The sequence below is a fragment of the Oryzias latipes genome, chromosome 6 (assembly GCF_002234675.1).
Source record: "Oryzias latipes chromosome 6, ASM223467v1".
Classification (NCBI taxonomy): Eukaryota; Metazoa; Chordata; class Actinopteri; order Beloniformes; family Adrianichthyidae; genus Oryzias; species Oryzias latipes.
Window position 1 is genome coordinate 18,355,317 of NC_019864.2, and position 20,169 is coordinate 18,375,485.

Genomic DNA, 20,169 nt, shown 5'->3' on the forward strand with positions numbered 1-20,169 from the left:
AGCACTGCATTTAGCCCCTTTGCACTCCTCTGATGCACATGCATATCCGTGTGCATCAATGGAATGTCAGACAAAACATTATAAGATGCAGGTAAAATAAAAAATAGTTTTGCAACATGGCAGCCACTATTTTGAAAATGTAACTTAAACCATCACCACTTATAATGTGAGAAATGTCTGGCTAATGTTTGAAATATTATTTCCAGGACAGTATATGCATGCATTTCATCACATTCCTGTCTACAAACAGCAAGATTTTTGGTAGGAGTGACAGCGCCCTCTATTGTCAGCAGCTGTCGTTTCTCTGTGGTTCCAAAGAACATACCCCTGGTCCGCAAGAAAAACCTTCAGTCACATTTTTAAGCCCACAAGTTTAGAGGCTGTAATTTCGCGGCCAGGGCAAAGTGATTTAATCCACTGAGGTTTTCAGCTCAGGTTGATGTCACTAGCTCAGAATGAAGATTTCGCTTGTTGTTGATTTGTGAAACAATGGCTTTTTGGAAACCTAACAGATCATAAGTCATTTTTGTGGGACACATAATTTTTTTTTTTTTACAAAATGTGACAAAACAAATAACAAAAAAAAGCTGCTCTGGTTTCACTTGCATGGAAAGTTGGAAAACTCATTCAAACTCAGCTTAAACACTTTCTGCAAAACGGGCAGATTTTTTTCTTTTTTTCTTTGCCACCTGTGCAAACATTTGCACACAATCACAGCATCCACTTTTACTTTTGCTGAATTGGAGAGTCTAAAAATATTTCTGCTATCAAGGTGAGAAAAATCCCTGAGATGTTTTTGCAAAACTAAAAATCAATATTGAGCTGTTTCTGTCTCATTGGAGGATAAAATGGTATCAAGCCCTTTTCACAGTAGATAACAGAAGACAATTGGGTCCAGCAGCTGCAGTTTTTCACCTTCTACAATGAGGGTACATAAACACTCCTTTCCTGCGAGTTTTACCTCGCTTCTACAAGCGATTATGAAAAATAGGGAGATGCTTGACCCTTGAATATGACAAATAGGAAGCAGGCTCTCCTCACAGCTGCAAACAATTACAAACAGAGTAAGGAATGCTTCGCCACTGCTCCTCTGGGGAAATGCACGCCGTGGCCATTTGTCCTCTGAACAAACTGAAGGGGGGAGAAAACAGTTCAGGTTGTTGAAATGTGGCGCATTAGGGATCTGGAACCAACGCAGCTTCAATTATTTTAACTTGAATTATGTCTGACATCTGCAAAAACTTCAAAACAATCTAAACTGCACAATTCCAAAAGAACAGATGGGGTGAGTTGATAATAAAAGCCACATGAGATAGAGGAGATGCTGCAGCTGAAGTGTATGTGGCAGCTTTGAATTATACCTTATGATTTAGGCTGAAGTTTTCTCTGTCTGAGTGTGAGAGGAGCCGTGTGATGCTCAAGTGGGAAAATCAAACTGCAAATCAGAGCTGAGAACTCAGCAGACCTTCACAGAGGGAAGAGGGTATAAATGTCAGGCACGCCAGAGCAACTTCAGCTGATAAAATCTTAACACCAGCTCAAGTGTAAATAATTAAATGCGACTTCAGTGGAGGAGCTGACTGAACATTAGCCACTGCTGTGAAGCTCAAGGTTGTTTAGCTTAAAGGAACCGATGGGCCTTTTTGTTGTTGCTCCGAGGAAAATACCTGAAAGGAATTGAAGTGTCAATCAAAGGAGGAGAAGGAGACCAGCCTGTGGAGGAATAGGCCTGAACTTTAAAGACACTACATATTCCAAAAAATACAGCAGATGCAAGGTTAATAACCTCACTTTTAGACAAAAGCACCAGAAAAATCCAAGGGATGGGTCAAATGCTGAGAACAAATTACACCTAGCTACGTGACAACTAATGTAACTCTAACTTTAATGTAACTCTAACTCTACTTCATCCCCCAAATTAAACTACACCAATCCAGATCTCCTTATTTCTAAACTAATCATCTTAAAGTTTAGAATGAATCATTTTTAACATAAAAATGTCTTAAAATCATTTATGGGTCAAGTAACACTTTTTAGAAATAATACCTCACACCATCACAAGAAAAACTGTTTTAAAAACAGGATGTAAAGAAAAGAAAAATCTGTTTCATTTGAGACATTGCTAAAATAAGATGTTTTCAAGATTAAATGACTCCAGATATTTAAGATTTATTGAATTAAGTCTGTACATCTTACTGATAAGTTACGGTCCTATTAAGTTAGTTTTGTCTTATATCAAGAGCAACAAGATACGTAAAGTTAGACAAAATAAATAATTGGGGGTAGTTTTTGCGGTGAAGAAAATGTTGCAAGTGATTTTTTCAGTGATTCAGTTCCTGAAATAGAGCAGGGATGCCACAATTGAATGATTAAAGGTTTAACTGCACAGGGCCTTTAAAAACAAAAACAGAATTACGTCCCATTTTGTCCTTAAATAAAAACTAGCGCTCTTGTACAACAGTGGCAGCTTTGGAGGCGTTCTCCTGTACTTAAGTTTGGCAAATTGGGACAGCTGCTTTTAAAAAGTCTCCATTCTAACCTGACAAGTTTAAACAGCGCAGATTCATTCCCAGTTGCACCTGCAGTATTGATGTGTCTTGTCAGAGGAAGACAATAATTTGTCACCTAAAGTGATTGAAATGAGCTCTGTGTGGAGGTGCTGTCGGCTCGAGGGGAGAGACAGCCGACAGCGAGCTGAATGTAGAAGAATAAGATTCACCCCCAAGCCAGAGAACAACAATGAAGAAACTCCTATAAAGATTTCATTGAAACATAGTGGTTATAAACTATTTTGTTATGCAAAAGAATAAGTTAAAAACATTTCTAATTATGTCATCAAATTCAAGGATTATGGTGTGCCCTTCTCCTCTTATTTGGTTTTCCTTAAAGTCCCTCTCTGATCACCTTATGATCTATTTTAAAAGCTTTCCCATTGGTCTTTAAATTATGTTTGTGCTGTTTTTAGTCAAAACCCAGAAACCTGAATATATTATTATGTGGAACATAGTTTCTGAAGAGAAGGCAGAAGTTTAAATTCACCTTGGAGTTGATGCGAATTTAGCGTCGCCTCATTTCCAATCATCCCACTGTTTACACTTTCTCTGCTGCAACCTAACAGCTCCTACAGCCCAAAGCTAAAATAACAGATGGAAAAAGAATGGTGAGCAATATCGGAGCTCCAGCCGCACAGAGCAGGGAGCTTGTGGCCTGTAGCTCCTACGTCGCTGCTACAGGCTTTTTGCAATGGCAGTTTTTTGTCTGCTTCTGATTCACAACGATTTAAATAAAGAAATATTCAGAAATGTAATTTTAAACTTCATTTTCTTTATATATGTCCTCCATCATCCAGAATGCCAAAAACTATATTTTTATTGGAGTTGCTCTTAAATGGTAGCAATCAATGCAGATTGAAACAACATTTCTTATCGGCTTAATGGTTTTCCCTGGTAGGGAAAGAAACCCAAACATAGTTAAACTCTTGGGAAAAATATTAATTATTCCCTCAAAAACAACAACAACAGAAATCCTTATCACATGTTGGTTTCTTTCACTGCTTAGTGAGATAAATGATTTTCTAAGAGGATCAGCTTTCACTTTGCACTTCTATCCCTGGATCTGAGGACTGGGGTTGCTAGGTGATGGTGGCTATCTCTGTGGTGACGTGATCCCCTTTGGCCCTGATTTTCACTCAGCACGTCAGACAGATACAGAGCGCATGCACGTGGACGTTCACAATGCCCACACACCAACCGACAGGCTGAGGGGGCCGCCGCTATCCATAGGTCTTTCTCTCGCCCTGCTCTTATCTGTGTGAGGCTGTTGTCACTCCCTCATTGCTGTGCTGAGAGGAGCTTCAATGGTCTGGCCTGATGAAGCTTGGAAAACACGGCTGAAAGCTTTTAGGTGTCAAGGAGAACCAGATGGTGACAATGGAGAGGCCCTGGGAGTAGAAGCAGCTCAGCGCCCCTTCTGTTGATGGCTCAAACTAAATGTGAACACAAAGCTTTGTCTGTTTTCCAAGCATGAATGATTTATTTTGAGTCACCTTTTGAATCTGTTGGCATGAATTCTCTTAAACAGGGAGACATCGATGTGTTACAGTTCTTTTCATAGCTGCAGTTATTTCGCTTGCTTTTGTTAGCAGGTTATGGCATCATCCCCCACATGAGAAACTAAGCTGTCTATTAACTGTTTGACCACGATAATACAATTTAAAGCTCATAATATTTTCTGGAATATGTTCTGGAACTGTGAAGTTTTTAATAACCAGCTATTTATTAATAAAACCAGAATAAAATGCTCTCATTTTGCAATTTCCTTTGTATTTAGCCATTTTTACATCTTTCTCACTGTGGTTTAATGGGGCTTTTGTTAATATTTACAAGCAACTTCATGATCAGCTGCTAGCTATTATATTATTACATTTTCTTTCACTTCTCTTCAATAATTCACAAGCAAAAATTTACTTTTACAGCTGTTGTTTTTACTTATTTGGTCACATGGAGAAATATTTTATTTATCAAGAGTTGAAAAATATTCCGAAGCAAAATGAATATATGTAAAACCATCAATGCAATACAACAGTTATTTAATCCTTAACAACAAATTTGAGCATTCAAATTAATCAATATGAAACTTAACTGAACAAGTCAACAAAGAAAACATCCAAGTTTCATTTTTGTGCACTGATTAAACCGGTTAAATGACTCGTGTTTGAACTGAAACTTCTCTTTGAGTGACTCTCGTCTTTTTTTTATCCAGTGGGTTGAACGAAACCCCTGCTTCAAATGATAGCCATGTTGTGCACTTCCTAACCTGACGCATGGAAGAGGGTGGGACTTAAAGATATAGAATTTTGTTTAAATCACCTTAAAGTTGGAAGTTTTTAAGAGATTTCTCTTCCATACACTCATTTTTCAAGCACTTTGACACTTTCAGTTCACCACATTTATCCTAATAATTAAATATTTTATTTTGTGTTTAAAAAAGAAAATTAAATTAAATTAAATCAAATCTCATCTAATTGCAAATATTCAAAAAAAATTCAATATGTCCGAGCCAAACAGGCAAATAGGGCAAAAGATATTGATTAAAAAATATTCATGCTCAAACTTCAAATACAAATTTCTGCTGCGTCTGTTGCTTCACAATGGCTTTCCTCTTTTTTGGAACAAATACCCACAGTTAGTGTAAAAATGTTGTATATTAGTCCTCTACAACTGCTACAGCATTAAAAACACAACCATCTGTATGATAGCAGAGTAACATTTTCTTTTTTGCCATTAATCCATCCAACCCAGTTTTTGGTCACTTAACAAAATTATACTAAATTTAAATTAAATCGGAGTGAATTTGGTATAAATGACACAAAATGATTAATTTAATGAAAAAATGTTAATATAACAAACCATTCATTTTAATTTTTCTTTTTTTTAAAACGTAGTGTGTTGTAAAAGCTGGTGTAGATTGTGTTGATTTGAGATGGTTCACTGCTCGTTATTGCAGTTTTCCAACCAGGCTGTCATGAAACCCCAGTAAAACACACACAAACTTTCATTGTGAAACATCCTTCAAGTGATCATTGGTGCCAAGACATGTGATCACATCAAAACACATCAGTTTTACTTTTTTTTTCCTGACCACTTCTCAGCCGCTGAACCATAAGCTCTGTGACCAACAAACAACCATAGATGTCAAAGAGCCACGCAAAATGCATGCGACTAAAAGCTAAAAGCACAGTGTAATCATGTTTTCCATTACCATACATTTCTCCCCCTGTAGCCTGGGAGCATAAATGAGGGTCAAAAAAATGCATCAGTATGTGGAATGTCATATCAGTTCCAGAGTCAAGGGAAACTGTAAGAGCACACTTTTGTACTGGAAGGCGTTTCAATGTCTTTAAGACAAGTTAAGGCAGTGGTCACTATTCAAGACATGCAATACAGACCAACAAAACATGTTTTATCGAGCATTTTCTACTGGCAGCCTTAATGCTTTTCTAGCTCTCCCAAACACAAAGTTGTGCATCTAAACAAAATGTTAAATAGACCTTAGATATCTTCTGACTTTCTTCATTTTCTTTTAATATTCATGCTATAAAGTCCGTACATGCTGAAGTTTGTTTTTAAAATTTAGCAGTATCTTTAATTTTAATACAAACTGTGGCTTTGCAGTCTCCAGCACAAAGCTGACGGTTCCAGAGCAGAGTTGACTCTTGTTTCTCAAGGGCTGCATTTCTTTTGTCCTGATTGCTATCATAGTTCAAGTGAAAGTACATATTTGAATGTAATATGTTGAAAATAGAACATTAGCTCCCTTTTCTGGGCACTGATTATGAAGTGACATGGCTCATCAGGCTTGGGACGTGCTGAAGGGGCCAGTTTGAAGATCTTGTGTCCTTGTGCCGGTGATTACAAAGGTAAGAGTGATGATCATCCTCTAACAACTGGCTTCACATTAGAGACCTACTTTAATATATTTGTAGCTGAGTCAAATAGTTCTCTATATTTTGTTAGTGTGAAAATATACTCTGCAGTTTTAGCAGGCCAGTCTTGATAAATAAGTCTACAAGTAATTGGATGGATAGCTGTGAAATCTGGGGCAAATATAGGGTCAAAAAATTAGCCTCTGACTTTTGGAATTTAACACTCTTGAGGAAAATTGCATGTATTTGTGGATTTGACAAAGTAAAAGGGCAAAACCTAAGACAAGCAATAGTTTCTTTGTCAACTTAATTTTAGCATGTGGTCATTGTGGTTGCAGGCAGTTGCTAGCATTTTCATGACAGCTGCAAAAACAAAACAAATAAAGGCTTAACAAGCGGCTCACTGGGAAACACTTCTTACCAAATCTTGAGTGGCTGTCATAAGAAAAAGGAAGAATTTCCTACTACAGACCATACTATTAGATCCAGCAATGTATCAGTGCCCTGACTTGTACCAAGAGAGCACAGCAACAAAGAAAAGGATTCGAATTTTGGAATTGGAAATCTAAAACTGCTCATCGCGCACCACAGTTCTTCTTTTTTTGTTCCACTTTAGATTTTTCCATTTCCTATTTAGCACAAAAATGTGTCTCCAAAATTGGCTTCATTTAATGTGCGGAAAGCTCTGCTTGTGTTTGAAGACTCCAAAGGCAATTGGTGACCAGCCACAGTGATTAGTTTGTCTTTTCAACTCACATTCTCTGGCACCCTTAAACATTGAAGAGAACCAGCAGTTAAAGACAGTTTATTGGGATTACTTTGAATGTCGTCCTCTGCACTGGCAAATAAATGTGAAGGCTGCAGTTTATTGTTGCATTATAAAAGGTTCATCTTTCTGCCGGTACTTGGCCTTGGATCAGGAACAGCTTGTGGGTAGCAGCTTTGGGACCCACATGATGAAGGATATAAGCTTGTTTCCTGATTTCAGCTTGATAAAGCTTGATTCTAACATGCTGTTATTTAGAAATAAGTCAAGCCTGTTAAAGCGTTGTTAAAGAAAAAAGGAAAAAAAGACAAGTGCTACTCAAAAAACAAAGACTAAAATCTCCATGATCTCTGGTGTGTCTCTGTGAAGTCATTACACACAATTACTTTCACATGCTAACTTCCATGCAAATGCGAGTAACAGCACACACACGCACAGCTTTCACAGGCAAATAACATTTCCTTTCAAAGGCGCCTTTGACAACATCTACTCAGGAACATCTGGGAATGGCAGGAAATTCGGCATCTCCTACAGTGACGTGCAAAGAGGGTTTTTTTCCAGGCACTTCAGAAGGATGAGCACCCTGCTGAACCCCACAACCTCCAAGGCCTGACAGGATTTATAGAGTCCAGCAGCAAGTGGTTCTCATTACGCACGTCATCTTTCAGACAAATTGCTGCATGGGGTCTACAGCTGGGGTGTTGAGATGATCCTTGTTTCCTGGCATAATTATTTTTATTTGGTGTTTTCACAAAACATCCACAGCATTGTTCCAGCTGTTGTTAACAATAGATGCTGTGACTTCAAGAAACGCGGCAGATGTTTTTTCTTTTCTCCTTTTATCACTTGGATACGTTGATTGTTCTGCTTACAGTTGTTCAAAGTCCAATCATTGCTCAACCCCCCCCCCCCCCCCCCCAATTCCAGTTTAAAGACTCCCAGTCTTAAGCCTTGTTTTTATATTAGAACTGGACAGCATGAACCCCTCCCCCTTGCATTCCAAACAGGAAGTACCGCTGGTTCCAAGAAACTTGGACTTCTATTAAGAAATAAACTGCTATTTATCAGTTATTAGCATATATTTGTCTGAATAACCAATTTCACTCTATTACCTTTTTTAACACGTCCTTGCAATTTGTAATTTTTTTCAAGATATTTTTTCTGTAGTAAAAGTTAATCAAGTTATAAACTAACCAATCAGATGCCTTAAATAAAATCATGTGGACTCACACAGAATGTTTAAAACATTTGATTGACAGATTCTTGTTTCCTGACACATTTATTTTTATTTGGTGTTTTCACAAAAAATTCACAGCATTGTTCCAGCTGTTGTTAACAGTAGGTGGAAATAATAGAAGTGTACTTTTTAAAAACTTTAAAGACTGGGCCCTAATGTCCTCTCAAACAGATGTTTTGGTTATTCCAAAAGACAGAACTAAAACATACAGTGAGGCCTCATTCAGTTTTTGGAACAGCCTCTCAGAAAACCTCAGGGCTGCAGAAGCTCTCTGTTTTTTTGCTTTGTTTTGTGTTTTAATCTGGATTTTAGTTTAAATTTAGGAATTTATTCAATATTTTAATTATTTTATGTTCTCTTTTTACTCATTTGATTTGTTTTTAGCCACTTTCACTCATATCTCTCTATTAAGGTTTATTTATTTACTTATCTGATTATTTATATCTGTTTTGTGGCATGGTATGGGTCTCACACAAAATATTTGTGAAATGTCTTGCTTTTTGCCTTCAAATTGTTGATTACGTTTTTATATAAAGCACTTTGAGTAACATGAGATGGAGAAGTGCTTTAAAACTAAAGTGATTTGATGTAATCTTTTACGAGATTCTTTTTAGTTATCCAAATTCCACAGATGAGTTATCAAATTTAGAAAGCTATAATGAATTTTAAAAAGTCTGCACACACAGCAGAGTATATTGAGACCAACATCATCAACATAAGCTGGTTCAACACAGTTGACCTCTGTCAACCTTTGATTGCGGGTTCCAGTCCCGCCTTGCCCACCCTCGTGTCGAAGTGTCCTTGGGCAAGACACTGAACCCCACCTTGTCTCTGGTGGAAGGTTGGCACCAGTGTTCGGCAGCAGAGCCGGCATCAGTGTGTGAATGGGTGAATGGGACTGTGACAGTAAAAGCTTTGGGCCTTTAAGGAAGGTAAAAAAAAGAAAGCTATACGCCATTTACCATTTATCCATGGCTGTCTTTGTGAATTCCTTCCTTTCTGCTAGGACTTGTCATTTGCTGCCAACAAGAATACAAAGGACTTAACAAGGGCAGGGAACCTACATAATTTATAAAGAAAGCACACAATTAAGCTGAATAACATTCTCTCTAAACTGTTTATACATTTAAAAAATGTTAAATTACTTCTGACAATACAACCCATTGTTTTCCTTTGTGTAAATAATCAATCGGAAACCTGTAATAAATAAAAGTAATTCAGAAAGAAATGATTATAAATACAACTAAGGTTTGAAGCCTACTTTAGATAGTAGAGATTTTCATGCAAAAACCGACACTCAGTAGAAAGAAATAAAAAATGATAGTTATTACAAAAAGGAAAGCATAGAGAGAAATCTGAGATGCACATATCTGACAGAGTAGACTCATTTACTTGATCCTATTTTTGGACATTTATGGTGACATGCAGTTTGTTTTTACAGGGTCTAAATAGAAGAAATGTTTCTTTGTGCTACGAACAGCTTATTTTGATTGTTATCAACAATAGGCTATACCTGTATGCTTTCATGGGACCTTGTCTGGATGCTCTGCTGCCCAGAATTCTCATTTGTCTGGAGCATTTACATTAAGCATTCCACTGTGCTTATGGGCTAAAGTGTCATAAATCTATTTATTGCAAACCCAGAGTTTCACAGAGTAAACTCAAGCAACCATTACCTTTGACTGAAAACATTGACAAACCTTTTAAAAAAATATACACCACCTTGGTTTTACTTGAACACATCATCAGTGATAAACCTGAGGTCATGGGTGTTTCGGGTCTTTAATCATCAAACAATCTCACTCGGGCGACTCAACCCAGGGTGATCAGCCCCCCACATGTGTCCAAGTGGCCCACTACTCCACGGATCCCCCTTCTGGATCCACAGCCATAGCCTCTCCGGATATCAGCAGCCTCAATTATGTTTTTGATAGCTCTTCTGCACAGCTGACCTTTTTCCCCAAGGAGTTTGAGGGCGCGTGATAGTGACTGGCCAGCAAAATCCAGGCTCCCCACCTCTGCTGGTTTGCAGCAGACTTTCCAGCCTATGCTCTGGCATTCGGACACTAGCTCGGCATATTTGGCCCCTTTGCGCTCATTTGCCTCCTAACAGTCTATCTTCCCAGGAGACAGACAGTAAATAAGATAGATAGATAGATTTGGGATTTATGTGGTATAGTTGTTTTGTCCCAAAACACAATTTTTTTTAGCAATATATTTATGTTTGTAAGTGATATTAGTCCTACTAGTTAGCAATAACTAGCTTGAGAAATATAAAGAAAATGCACATTTGGAATTATAGGAAAAAAATCAGAACGTCTTATTAATTTTTGTCATATAGTTTATCTCTGAATTTGTTGCTCTTCTTTATGTTATACATTGACAGTTTGAGCCCTGTTGTAAAAAAGCTTTTTTACAATGATAGTAAAAAACTATCTTCAATATGTATTTTCTTAAAAACGTACACAATAAAAATATTAAATAAACACAATAGAATTAGAACACAAAGTGACTACACAAAATACAAATTATTTGAACGCAAAACAGCACCATTTTGATGTGTCTTCCCAGCATAGAAAGATCATAAAGATAAAAAAAAACAAATAAGATAATCCATAAGACATGAGCTAAATTGATTTATTTTACTTTTTGAACAGATATTAAGCAGTAAGAAAAATAAGAAAATTATTTGAGAAAAAAAAGAGCATTACAAAGTTTAGTTTTACTGTTTTTATGAGCTTTAAATTCAAATTCAAATTAATTTTATTTAAATAGCACCTTTCATGTAAAAAACAGCTCAAGGTTTTGGGAGTTTAATAAGCAAAGATTTTCACAAGGTAATCATCTGCCCTTAATGAATGAATCAGGGGCAGTTGTAAAGAAAGTTGTAAAGACCCATAAAAATGGCTGTTTTGGCGGTTTAAGATTTTTGTTCACATGGAAAATCCTTCAAACACGATGCAATATGGAATTCACCAATCTGGTGAGCATTGATAAGCACTAGTATTTAGCAGAGACTTCTGGGGCACTTTTTTTTGGAATTGTAGATTTAGACAGCATTTCAAATCGACGAACGCACTATATCGTACACTAAGTAGTGAATAGCGAAGGAATTTGGACACCGTTTCAGTTTGTCCTATATGCTGAGAAAAATTACGTGCAATTGAAAAACATGCATGTTCCTATTTCCTGTAGTTTACATTCCAGTAAAAACACACGTTTCATCTTAGGCCTAGTTTAAACTTTAAAGCCATTTGGAATAACTCAGGTTGCATTTGTCGCAAGGCCATCAGAGCGGAAACGCCTCGATCGCTGGGACATGTGACACCTGCCATCATCACCTGCAGCAGGAAATGTACGCCCATAGCGCAATCGCGAGCAAATTGTGTCATTTGAGTTGAAACTATTTCAAACAATTTAAGTATGCAATGACAGAGAAAACTCTGTCCAGAAAATGTCTTTTCAACACTGCTGATGATGAAAACTCAATTGAAGAAATTAGGAAATTTCTAACTTCACACACAGACACAGAGAGAGATGACAACTGGATAGAAAATAGATCTTGCAGCACCAGAGAATGCAATGCATCCCTGTTTTCTTATTTTTTTTTTTTGCCTCTGTATTGCCCGTTTCTGTTTGGTGGACAAACATACCACTTCCTACTCTACCTCATCATGTACCTGCACCAAGTGTATGACCAAGATGTCCTTCATGTTAAAAATAAATGCTGTAGACAATCATATCGCTTGAAAGTGATGCGATGGCTGATCACTGTGAGGCTTCAGAACCTACAGGTCTTACACAGTGCAAAATGTTGAAATCCAACAATAGTCAAGTGGGAGGAGACTGAATAAATCCAGTTAGTCTAACAGGACTGAAATAAGGGTTTCTGTCAAAAATAAAAGCATGACTGATACTTGCAGAACTGTTCCTGAATTAACTTTGGGAACAGGGTCTAACATACATTTGAGACAGAAAAATAGTTGTAAAGCCTACAGCGCCAAGTTGGACAAAAAACAAGGAAACAGATCAAAAATTCCTCATACCAGCTGTCAGTCACAGTGTTGGAAAGGTCTGCTTTTGGCCTTGTTTCTCACCCGTTGCAGACGTTGAGTCACCCACACACTCCTCAGTGCACCCGAGTATTAGTGAGCCCATCTGTCTAACTTGGATAAAATTGGGTCATCCAAAAGACCAATGCTTTGACGCACAAATCTGCATCAGAATGGCTGACAAAGAAAAGACCTGATGCTTTGGAAGTCTGGAGTTGAACTGAAGATTCTGGAGAAATAACATGAGAGTGCTGAACTGAACTAAAAAAAAAAAGCTAAAGAAGGTTTTATGAGCAAATGTAAGATTATAAAACGAAATTTTTTTTTATTGTCTTACTATTAATTCCCATTTCACATCACCATCTTTTTGGGTTTTAGCTTTATTTATTTTTAGCCATTTTAACTGGGGACCTGGATGTCCTGGAAAGAATTTAAAACAGGTGCTTTACAATTGGTTCCTGCTTAGCGGGGGAGAAAGAAGAACAGCCATTGCATTCTCCAACCAGCTGTGTTGTCAATCCAAGTTTGGCGGTCGACATCAGCATTTACATTCAACATTGCTGTTGTTTAGTAATATTAATTTTAGGTAAAGCCAAAGAGAAGCTGGAAAGAGCGACTCAAGCAATCTTATCAGATTCTGACTAGCTGTGTGTTCTTCAACAGACACTGCAGCATCTGGCAAAGATTTGTACATAAAAATGCTGGACGGAGACTCAAAGAAAACAGTGTTTTAATTGAATCCACTCTTAAGTCCGTGGTACTGATTTTTCTTCTGGCAGAAACTTGCAAAAACAGACATGGGCTGATTTGCCACATAACCTCTTTTACAGGTTAAAACCGTTTCTGACAGAAATTTCCTGAACAAATTTGTCTAAAATTCTAAAAAAGATGGAGAAAAAGGTGAAAAGGGCTTCACAAAAACACACTATTTGTGGTGGTCTAATAACCTTTGTCTCCCTCCTTCCAACAGTCGAACAGCAACACACTACTGGCACAACACTAAACCTGCTGCTGTGCAACAACAACACACACACATTCAAATTCCACAAACAGCAAATTGCTTCTTCCATTCCCCACCACGCCCTGCTTTCGTTCTCAACCACCTGCAAAACAAACTGCTGGAAATTTCACTACAAATTGCCCTCTGTCTCCCAAATCCCCCCGGAGACTGCTGGAAACTGAAGCCCTGGAGTTCCCTGCCCCCACGCAGGCCAGACATTAAATTCATTTAAAACAATACTGGCTTATAAATCACAGATTGTGCTCCTTTTGTTTGTACTTTGAAGTATTTACTCACGGACTTTAGTTCTGAAAAAAAGGGTGGAAAACAACTGTTGACAACCAAAGACTGCATTTAACAAAACTACCTTGGGATCAGGATTTCCTGTCCATAATCATCACACATGCTTCTGTGGTTTTCCAGTCAACAAGACTTGGTGAAGCTCAGCCCGCAGTTCTGCTAAGAAAGAATGAAAACTGAGACCTGTTTCGCTTCATGGGAAAATCAAACGAAGGCACATACCTTTGCAGTGAATAATGATCAACAGCACCAGGGGCCATTGTTGGAGCCACAGTGCCGCCTGGTGACTGCTCTCCTCTACTTCAAACAGCCAGGAATGTCAGGGAGTGAGTCAACGGCCGATGTGCCAGGGAGATGAGTGTTGAAAGCTCCTTGGAAAAAGGATTAGAAGTGTTTATGTTGGCCTAATGGCCCACTGCCAGCTGTTCAAGTGTGCAAACTTCTTAAAGCTGCAGAGCCCTCTGTTTACCTTCCTCCCATGCTTTGCCACGGTGAAAAAGTGCCAACCACTGTCTTTCTAAAAGTTCCTAGAATCTCCCCTAAAAAACCCACCCAGGCTAAACGTATGTGCTTGAATGTACTCATGACAGATCGATTTGTGTTCACTATAAATACCCCAGCAGAAATAGAATAAAAAAAAAGAATCAGGAGTAGAAACGGACTGAAGCCTGGGAGCTGGCACAGGGCCACAGCTTTGTGGCCTGGAGCTAGATCATAGCGGGCTTCGTGAGCTGTCGTTGTGAAATGAGGGTCTCAGGTTGAGGGATAATAAAAGGCAGGCTCAGCAGCTGTACAGCAAACTGGGCCTGGTTCTTCAGCCACAGAAGGTTGTTTTCTTCCAAACTTGTTGGCCATGGAACCACTGTTTGAAGTAAATGGCTTCCACATGCACAGTGCAAGACTTTTTAACATATAATAGGCCTTAATCTTTGCCGGCTTTTGTTTATCTTAATAATATTAATATTTTCTAATTAATTTAGAAGCAACTAAAATATTTGTTTAGGCGTAAGAGAGGACTACTTTACCTGTACATGTGTGTGGCATAGGTATGAATGAGAAAAAGCAACAGTTTGCTGCTTTACCTTTAAATAGCTCCACTGGAGAAAACTCCATTAATCCTGGATAATTTATTCTGTTGATGGATTCACGCAGATCTGTACTGAAAGCCTTGTCTTGGTTTTCAGGGTTGCATACATTATTTTTTGGGGCTTTTATTTTAATCACTCAAGTCAAAATAAATTGGTATTAATCTTGCCGTTTTTGCAGGTTCCAAAACTCAGATTTTTGTGGAAAAATGAGTCACAGTCCACAACAGAAACAACCCCTGGAAAAAAAATAGTCAATTTAAGTGTACAAGAACAATAAAAGTGAGGCTGTATATTTTTTATCCAATATAGTCTGAAGAAATATGCAGTTAGAAGGCTTCCTACACATCCACGATCTATAGGAGCGGCCTGAAACATGAGGTTCTGGAGCCACATGTGGCTCTTTTTGTCCCACAATTGTGGCGCTTTGGCTTTAAAGAAAACGTCTACTATGGTATGGAATAGGCCCCCCACTCTCGGTTTTATTTGCAAAACCGAGAGGATCCTTCTGTGTTTTAAAAATGCCTTCGAAAACTACTGTTTGACTTTAAAAGAATGAAAGAAAGAAAAAAGTATTTTTTGACAAGATGGGTATCTGTGATTAAGGGAGCCGGTTTAGCTCGTGCTGGTTTGCGGCGCCTTCCGTCCGTGAAACCAGGGTTTGAATCCGGGCTCACTGTTCACTTCTCTGCCGGTCCCAAGCCCGGATAATTGAGAGGGTTGCGTCAGGAAGGGCATCCGGCGTAAAACATTGCCAAATTAACCATGCGACTCATCCTCGAAGGAGAGGTTGTTTCGCTGTGGCGACCCCTGATGGGAAAAGCCGAAAGAGAAAGAAGAAGGTATCTGTGATTACCTCATTAATTCATTGCCATAGAACTCTTCCACTTTGAAGCAGTTCTTCTACAGGACAGCATTTCCAGAACGTCTTCCTTTTGAAGGTTATAGAGCTTTTTCAAATGACACGGCGGGAAAGAGAGCAGAACATTGACTGTACACAAAACATGACAAAGCAGGATTAATAAGTCAAATATCCACTCACCAAAGGTCAAGGTTATTTTTGCATGTTTTATTGTCGGTTGCAAGACAGATCATCGCCCTAAACTGGCTCACCACCCATATCAGTGGATACAAGAGTGTCTGACTGGCAAACAACTGCTAAAAATGGGAAATTTTTCAAAAAGATGGTCCAATTTTAGCCTGATTTTTGTTTGATCCTTGAATGTTAATGATCACTATATTTAATTAAGCAAATGTGACTTAAATGTGTCATTGTTTTTGTTTGTGTTTCTTTATTATTATGATTATGATTATGTCTAATAGTGCTGTATGCGATGGAGATGTCAATTTCCATGCGGGAACCTCCCAAATGGATAAATAAAGTTGACCATCTATCTATATCTATCTATCTATCTATCTATCTATCTATCTATTATCTATGCATTTTATCATTTCTGTAATGAAATATCTTTGTGATTTTATTATGTTGACTCCAATTAATGCTTGAAATAAAAATAAATCAAATGCATGCCGTTATATTAACCTCATTTTACATCTGTATTCAGTCTACTGTTTTTTTAACCTGTACTTGCTACACATTACTGTTTGTTAGAGTTATGTTCATTGACAAAAAATAAAAATAAATCTAATAGTCTACCCGTCTTTATTGACTATAGTCTCCCCAATGCGTATCCACTATCCAGGTCACTTTGTGCCACTTTTACCTCTTCTGGAAGTGAGTGGGGGATTTGTAGCTTGATATTTTTTTACAGATTCAGATGAAATAAAATAAATTTGAAGTCCCTCTGTGTTTCTCTCTGGATCTCAGCTCAATTCTGTATATTTAGTGCCCAAAAGAAGGAACATCAGGATATGAGCTTTTGGATTTTTAAAGAACCAAAGGAAGAAATTCACATGAGGAAGTGCTACAACATTTGAATCCAACATTTCAGAAATAGACAATAGTGTAATCCAACAACAGTTTTAAATTCAAACCCTTTCAAGGAATATAGGAAGAAACTAACATGCTCTGACTATCTTAAAATAATTATTTGACAAACTAAAGTATGAAATGACTAATTCCTGGCAGGGTGGAAGATTTAGCAACAAAAAAATACTGTAAACAAATTCACTCTTTTAGCACATTTAGACAAAAGAAACACACCAGAGGTGAACAACCAAACAAGTAACATTGCACTTCATTTTTCTCTGCACCAGTTTTTACCTTACAAGTCATTTTCAGAGTTAAATCCTCATTTGAACTTCAAGCTAATCTAAAAAATTCAAACAATGAGAAGCAGCAGTTTGAAAACAAAACACTAGAGTCAAAAAACACACAAGTTAAAAATAATAAAGAAGTAATGATGTGGAAAAAGAATATGTCCACTTGTGTGATTTGATGTGGCTCGAGAGTTGATTTGGCTTCATGATGTTCTCACTATAACATTTTCCATTTAGATATTTGACAAATAAATAAACACTTAGCCCTCCAGTTTGATATTTTAAGCCCAAAATTCATTTTCAAAAACCTGAAAAAACAACAACAACAATAGTGGGAAAAGAGAGTATTTTCCACCCATACCAAACAAAAAAAAGGATATAAAACCAACAAGGCACTTTGGCTTTTATTAGGAGTATTATCTATTCTCATTATTGACTCATTTCTGATTCTAAAGATCCATCAGAGTTCAATCAAACCTTCCTCTATCCTGGCTCTTTAAAGGGCTCGGCTCCTCTTGTGCTGAAATCTGTCGCTGTGCTGTTCGGAGAGGAGGTGGAGGAGCGTAAGGCACCGCCGTCTGACAAACCCGCCCCATTATCTTTGGTTTTGAAATAAATGACGTAAAACAAGGGCATGACGATGCCTATCAAGAGCATGGCTACCACAGCGTTCCACCACTGGATTCCCCAGTCAGCGCCGTGACTTTTGGAGCGCCGCCTTCTCAAACCCAACCTTCGTGGTTTCTCAGAGGAAACCTCGTCTCGATCAGCTGTCGTCTGAATCAGTTTATCAATATCATTATCCACCTCCACGAGAAAGTCTGTCACCTGCTGCACGTGCGACAGGCTCCTGTCACCTCTCGTCAGGCCAGACGAGTGTGGCACTTCCTCCAGGGGATCATCTCGGCCCGACAGGGTCTCTGTCAGAAAGCTGTGCTTCGGAACTGGTATTTTGATAGATTTCAGTGCAAACAGATCCTGCTCTTGCATAAGGTTGTTCACTTGCTTTATATCTCCCACCTGTTGACAGAAAGCAGGACCTGTAAACTCATGTCAGCACTTGACAGGGAAGACGGCTGTCAACTGCGCGACTCCATTACCTTGCATCCGTACTGCAGTGCAAGCTTGCTCAGATTATCATCCTCTAAAACCTTCCGCTCCAGCAGCTGAACATTTCTGTGGTTGTCCAGCTTCATCTGCCTCATCTCCACCACACTGAGCTCCTCGTCGTCAGAGGACGTAGTCAGTTCATTCGCCGTCCTCCTGAACATGAACACCTGTCCGTCTTCGCTGGCATGAACGTCCACAGGGGCCTGGAAAGCTTGTGGGCCATGCTCCCCTCGACGCATGACGATCCAACAACCGGAGAGAGTCCCAGTTTGATCACTAAATCAAAAAGAAAGCAGTTTTAAGATGTTGAACTTGCTTATTCTACAAAAAAAAAGAAAAAGAAGTTATGTTTGTATGAAAACACATGAAATTATACTGTATTCAAGTTGGCAATAATATCGGATAGGAAAGGAGAAAATATAACTGCAAGAAGTGACGACGTTTTAAAACAAAATGAAGAACTAACTCGGTTCTACTTGTTTGGTTCATGTAAATTTGTGATATAATATTAATATATCAGGCATGGCACCCTTTCCATAATAGAAATTATTAGTCATCAGTACAATGATAAAAAAAATAAAAAGTTTTAATATCCTCTGAAATCCAGACGATCATTCTGACAGTAGCAAATACATCACTGATAGTATTTGTGCTTTATTTCATCCTTTTATTACAAGTTGTACAACTTAACTGAACAAACACAACAACAGAAATAAATCAGCATTGTAAACAGGCTTTAGATAGAAATAACATAGGCAAAGGAAACACTATTGTTACATTTTTGTGGTTATTTTCAAGATTAAACTTTAAGTTTCTTTAGATCAAAATGTAAACACGAAAACCTAAAATGTAAAAAAAACAAAAACTTCACAAAAAATACAAGAGTTTGCCGCTAGAGGACACTGTTGAGTCGAGGACTTCGTTTATTGAAAAAGGTTCACTTTGGTTTTTGTTTACAGGTAATTTGGAGATGAAAAAGTATGTGCAAATTTAGAGAGAGTGCTTGATCATAAACGCATAATTCCTTATTTCTCAAGGGCTCATGGAGGAGAAAAGTGTTACAAGTATTTGTTATTGATATAACCGAAGACTATCAAGTGGATTAAATCTGGATTTTTTTTACGGGCTCAATCTGACGGTTTTGTCTGAGATCAACGCAGGAACGTTTAATTCACCGTAACGTGTAGATTCATGTTTAAAAGTTGAACATTTAGCAAAGCATTCCCAAAAAGCTATTTTGAATGAAGCTGGTAAAGAAAGTTTGGCTAACAGCGTTTTTCCTTCTTTCTGTAGCTCTAACTTTACCTTAAACATAACTCCCATTAGACAATTCCTTTGAAAGACTAGCTTTGCCAAAAGTCCCACTTTTTTATGTAAAAAAACTAAAAAAATCAAGGTGACGCAAGTTTCGTTTCCAATGCTACCAAGATGTACTTGAAAGCAGCATCAACTTTAGCCAACAGTACTGCTAGTCCGTTAGCTTTAGCGTAACATGCAGCCGTCACTTGTTTTATTTTTGTAACAGGTTAAAAGAAGGTCGTGTTTTTTTATTTTATTTTTTAACAGGTGCGGTGAGTCGTACTTACAGAGACAAACACTTTCACCGACTCTTATATTCGGACAGCCCCGTTTCGAATGGATTTCCCTGATTTATGCTTTCGTAACAGTAACACATAATAAGGCACTAGTTTCCCTTAAACGGTCCTCACTTTCACTGGTTAAATGGCTCCCTCCGCTACTTCTTTGTTCCATTCCAAAAGACATCCACTCGAGAAGATTATCCAACAGCGCCTCCTGCAGTTTGGCAGCATTCCTAGCAAGTCAATTTATTATTATAAACAAAAAGAAATAATAAAAATAAAAAATTAATAGTTATTAAAACAAAAAAGCGACACATATTTTAGATTACAAAACAAAAAGGACATACGTTACCTTATTTACTTATCTTTTAAAAATATGGACACATCCATGATTT

General features: G+C 37.9%; 1 protein-coding gene across 1 annotated transcript; it reads right to left on the reverse strand.

The window, feature by feature from the left end:
• Positions 1-15,912: 15,912 nt before the first annotated feature.
• Positions 15,913-19,944, reverse strand: LOC101161150 (lysM and putative peptidoglycan-binding domain-containing protein 4). Its single transcript, XM_004070029.4, has 3 exons — positions 19,781-19,944; positions 18,185-18,470; positions 15,913-18,104 (listed from the first exon to the last, which is right to left on the reverse strand). Exons 2-3 carry the CDS (start codon positions 18,431-18,433, stop codon positions 17,568-17,570), a joined length of 786 nt encoding a protein of 261 aa, XP_004070077.1. The 5' UTR covers positions 18,434-18,470; positions 19,781-19,944; the 3' UTR covers positions 15,913-17,567.
• Between the last annotated feature and the right edge of the window lie 225 nt (positions 19,945-20,169).

What these genes read in the sequence shown, in the direction of transcription:
- LOC101161150 (XM_004070029.4), bottom strand. Translation starts at nt 18,433, where the DNA reads ATGCGTCGAGGGGAGCATGGCCCACAAGCTTTCCAGGCCCCTGTGGAC. An exon ending in CACTGCAGTACGGATGCAAG is followed by an intron (nt 18,105 to 18,184) that starts GTAATGGAGTCG and finishes TTCTGTCAACAG; the next exon opens with GTGGGAGATATAAAGCAAGT.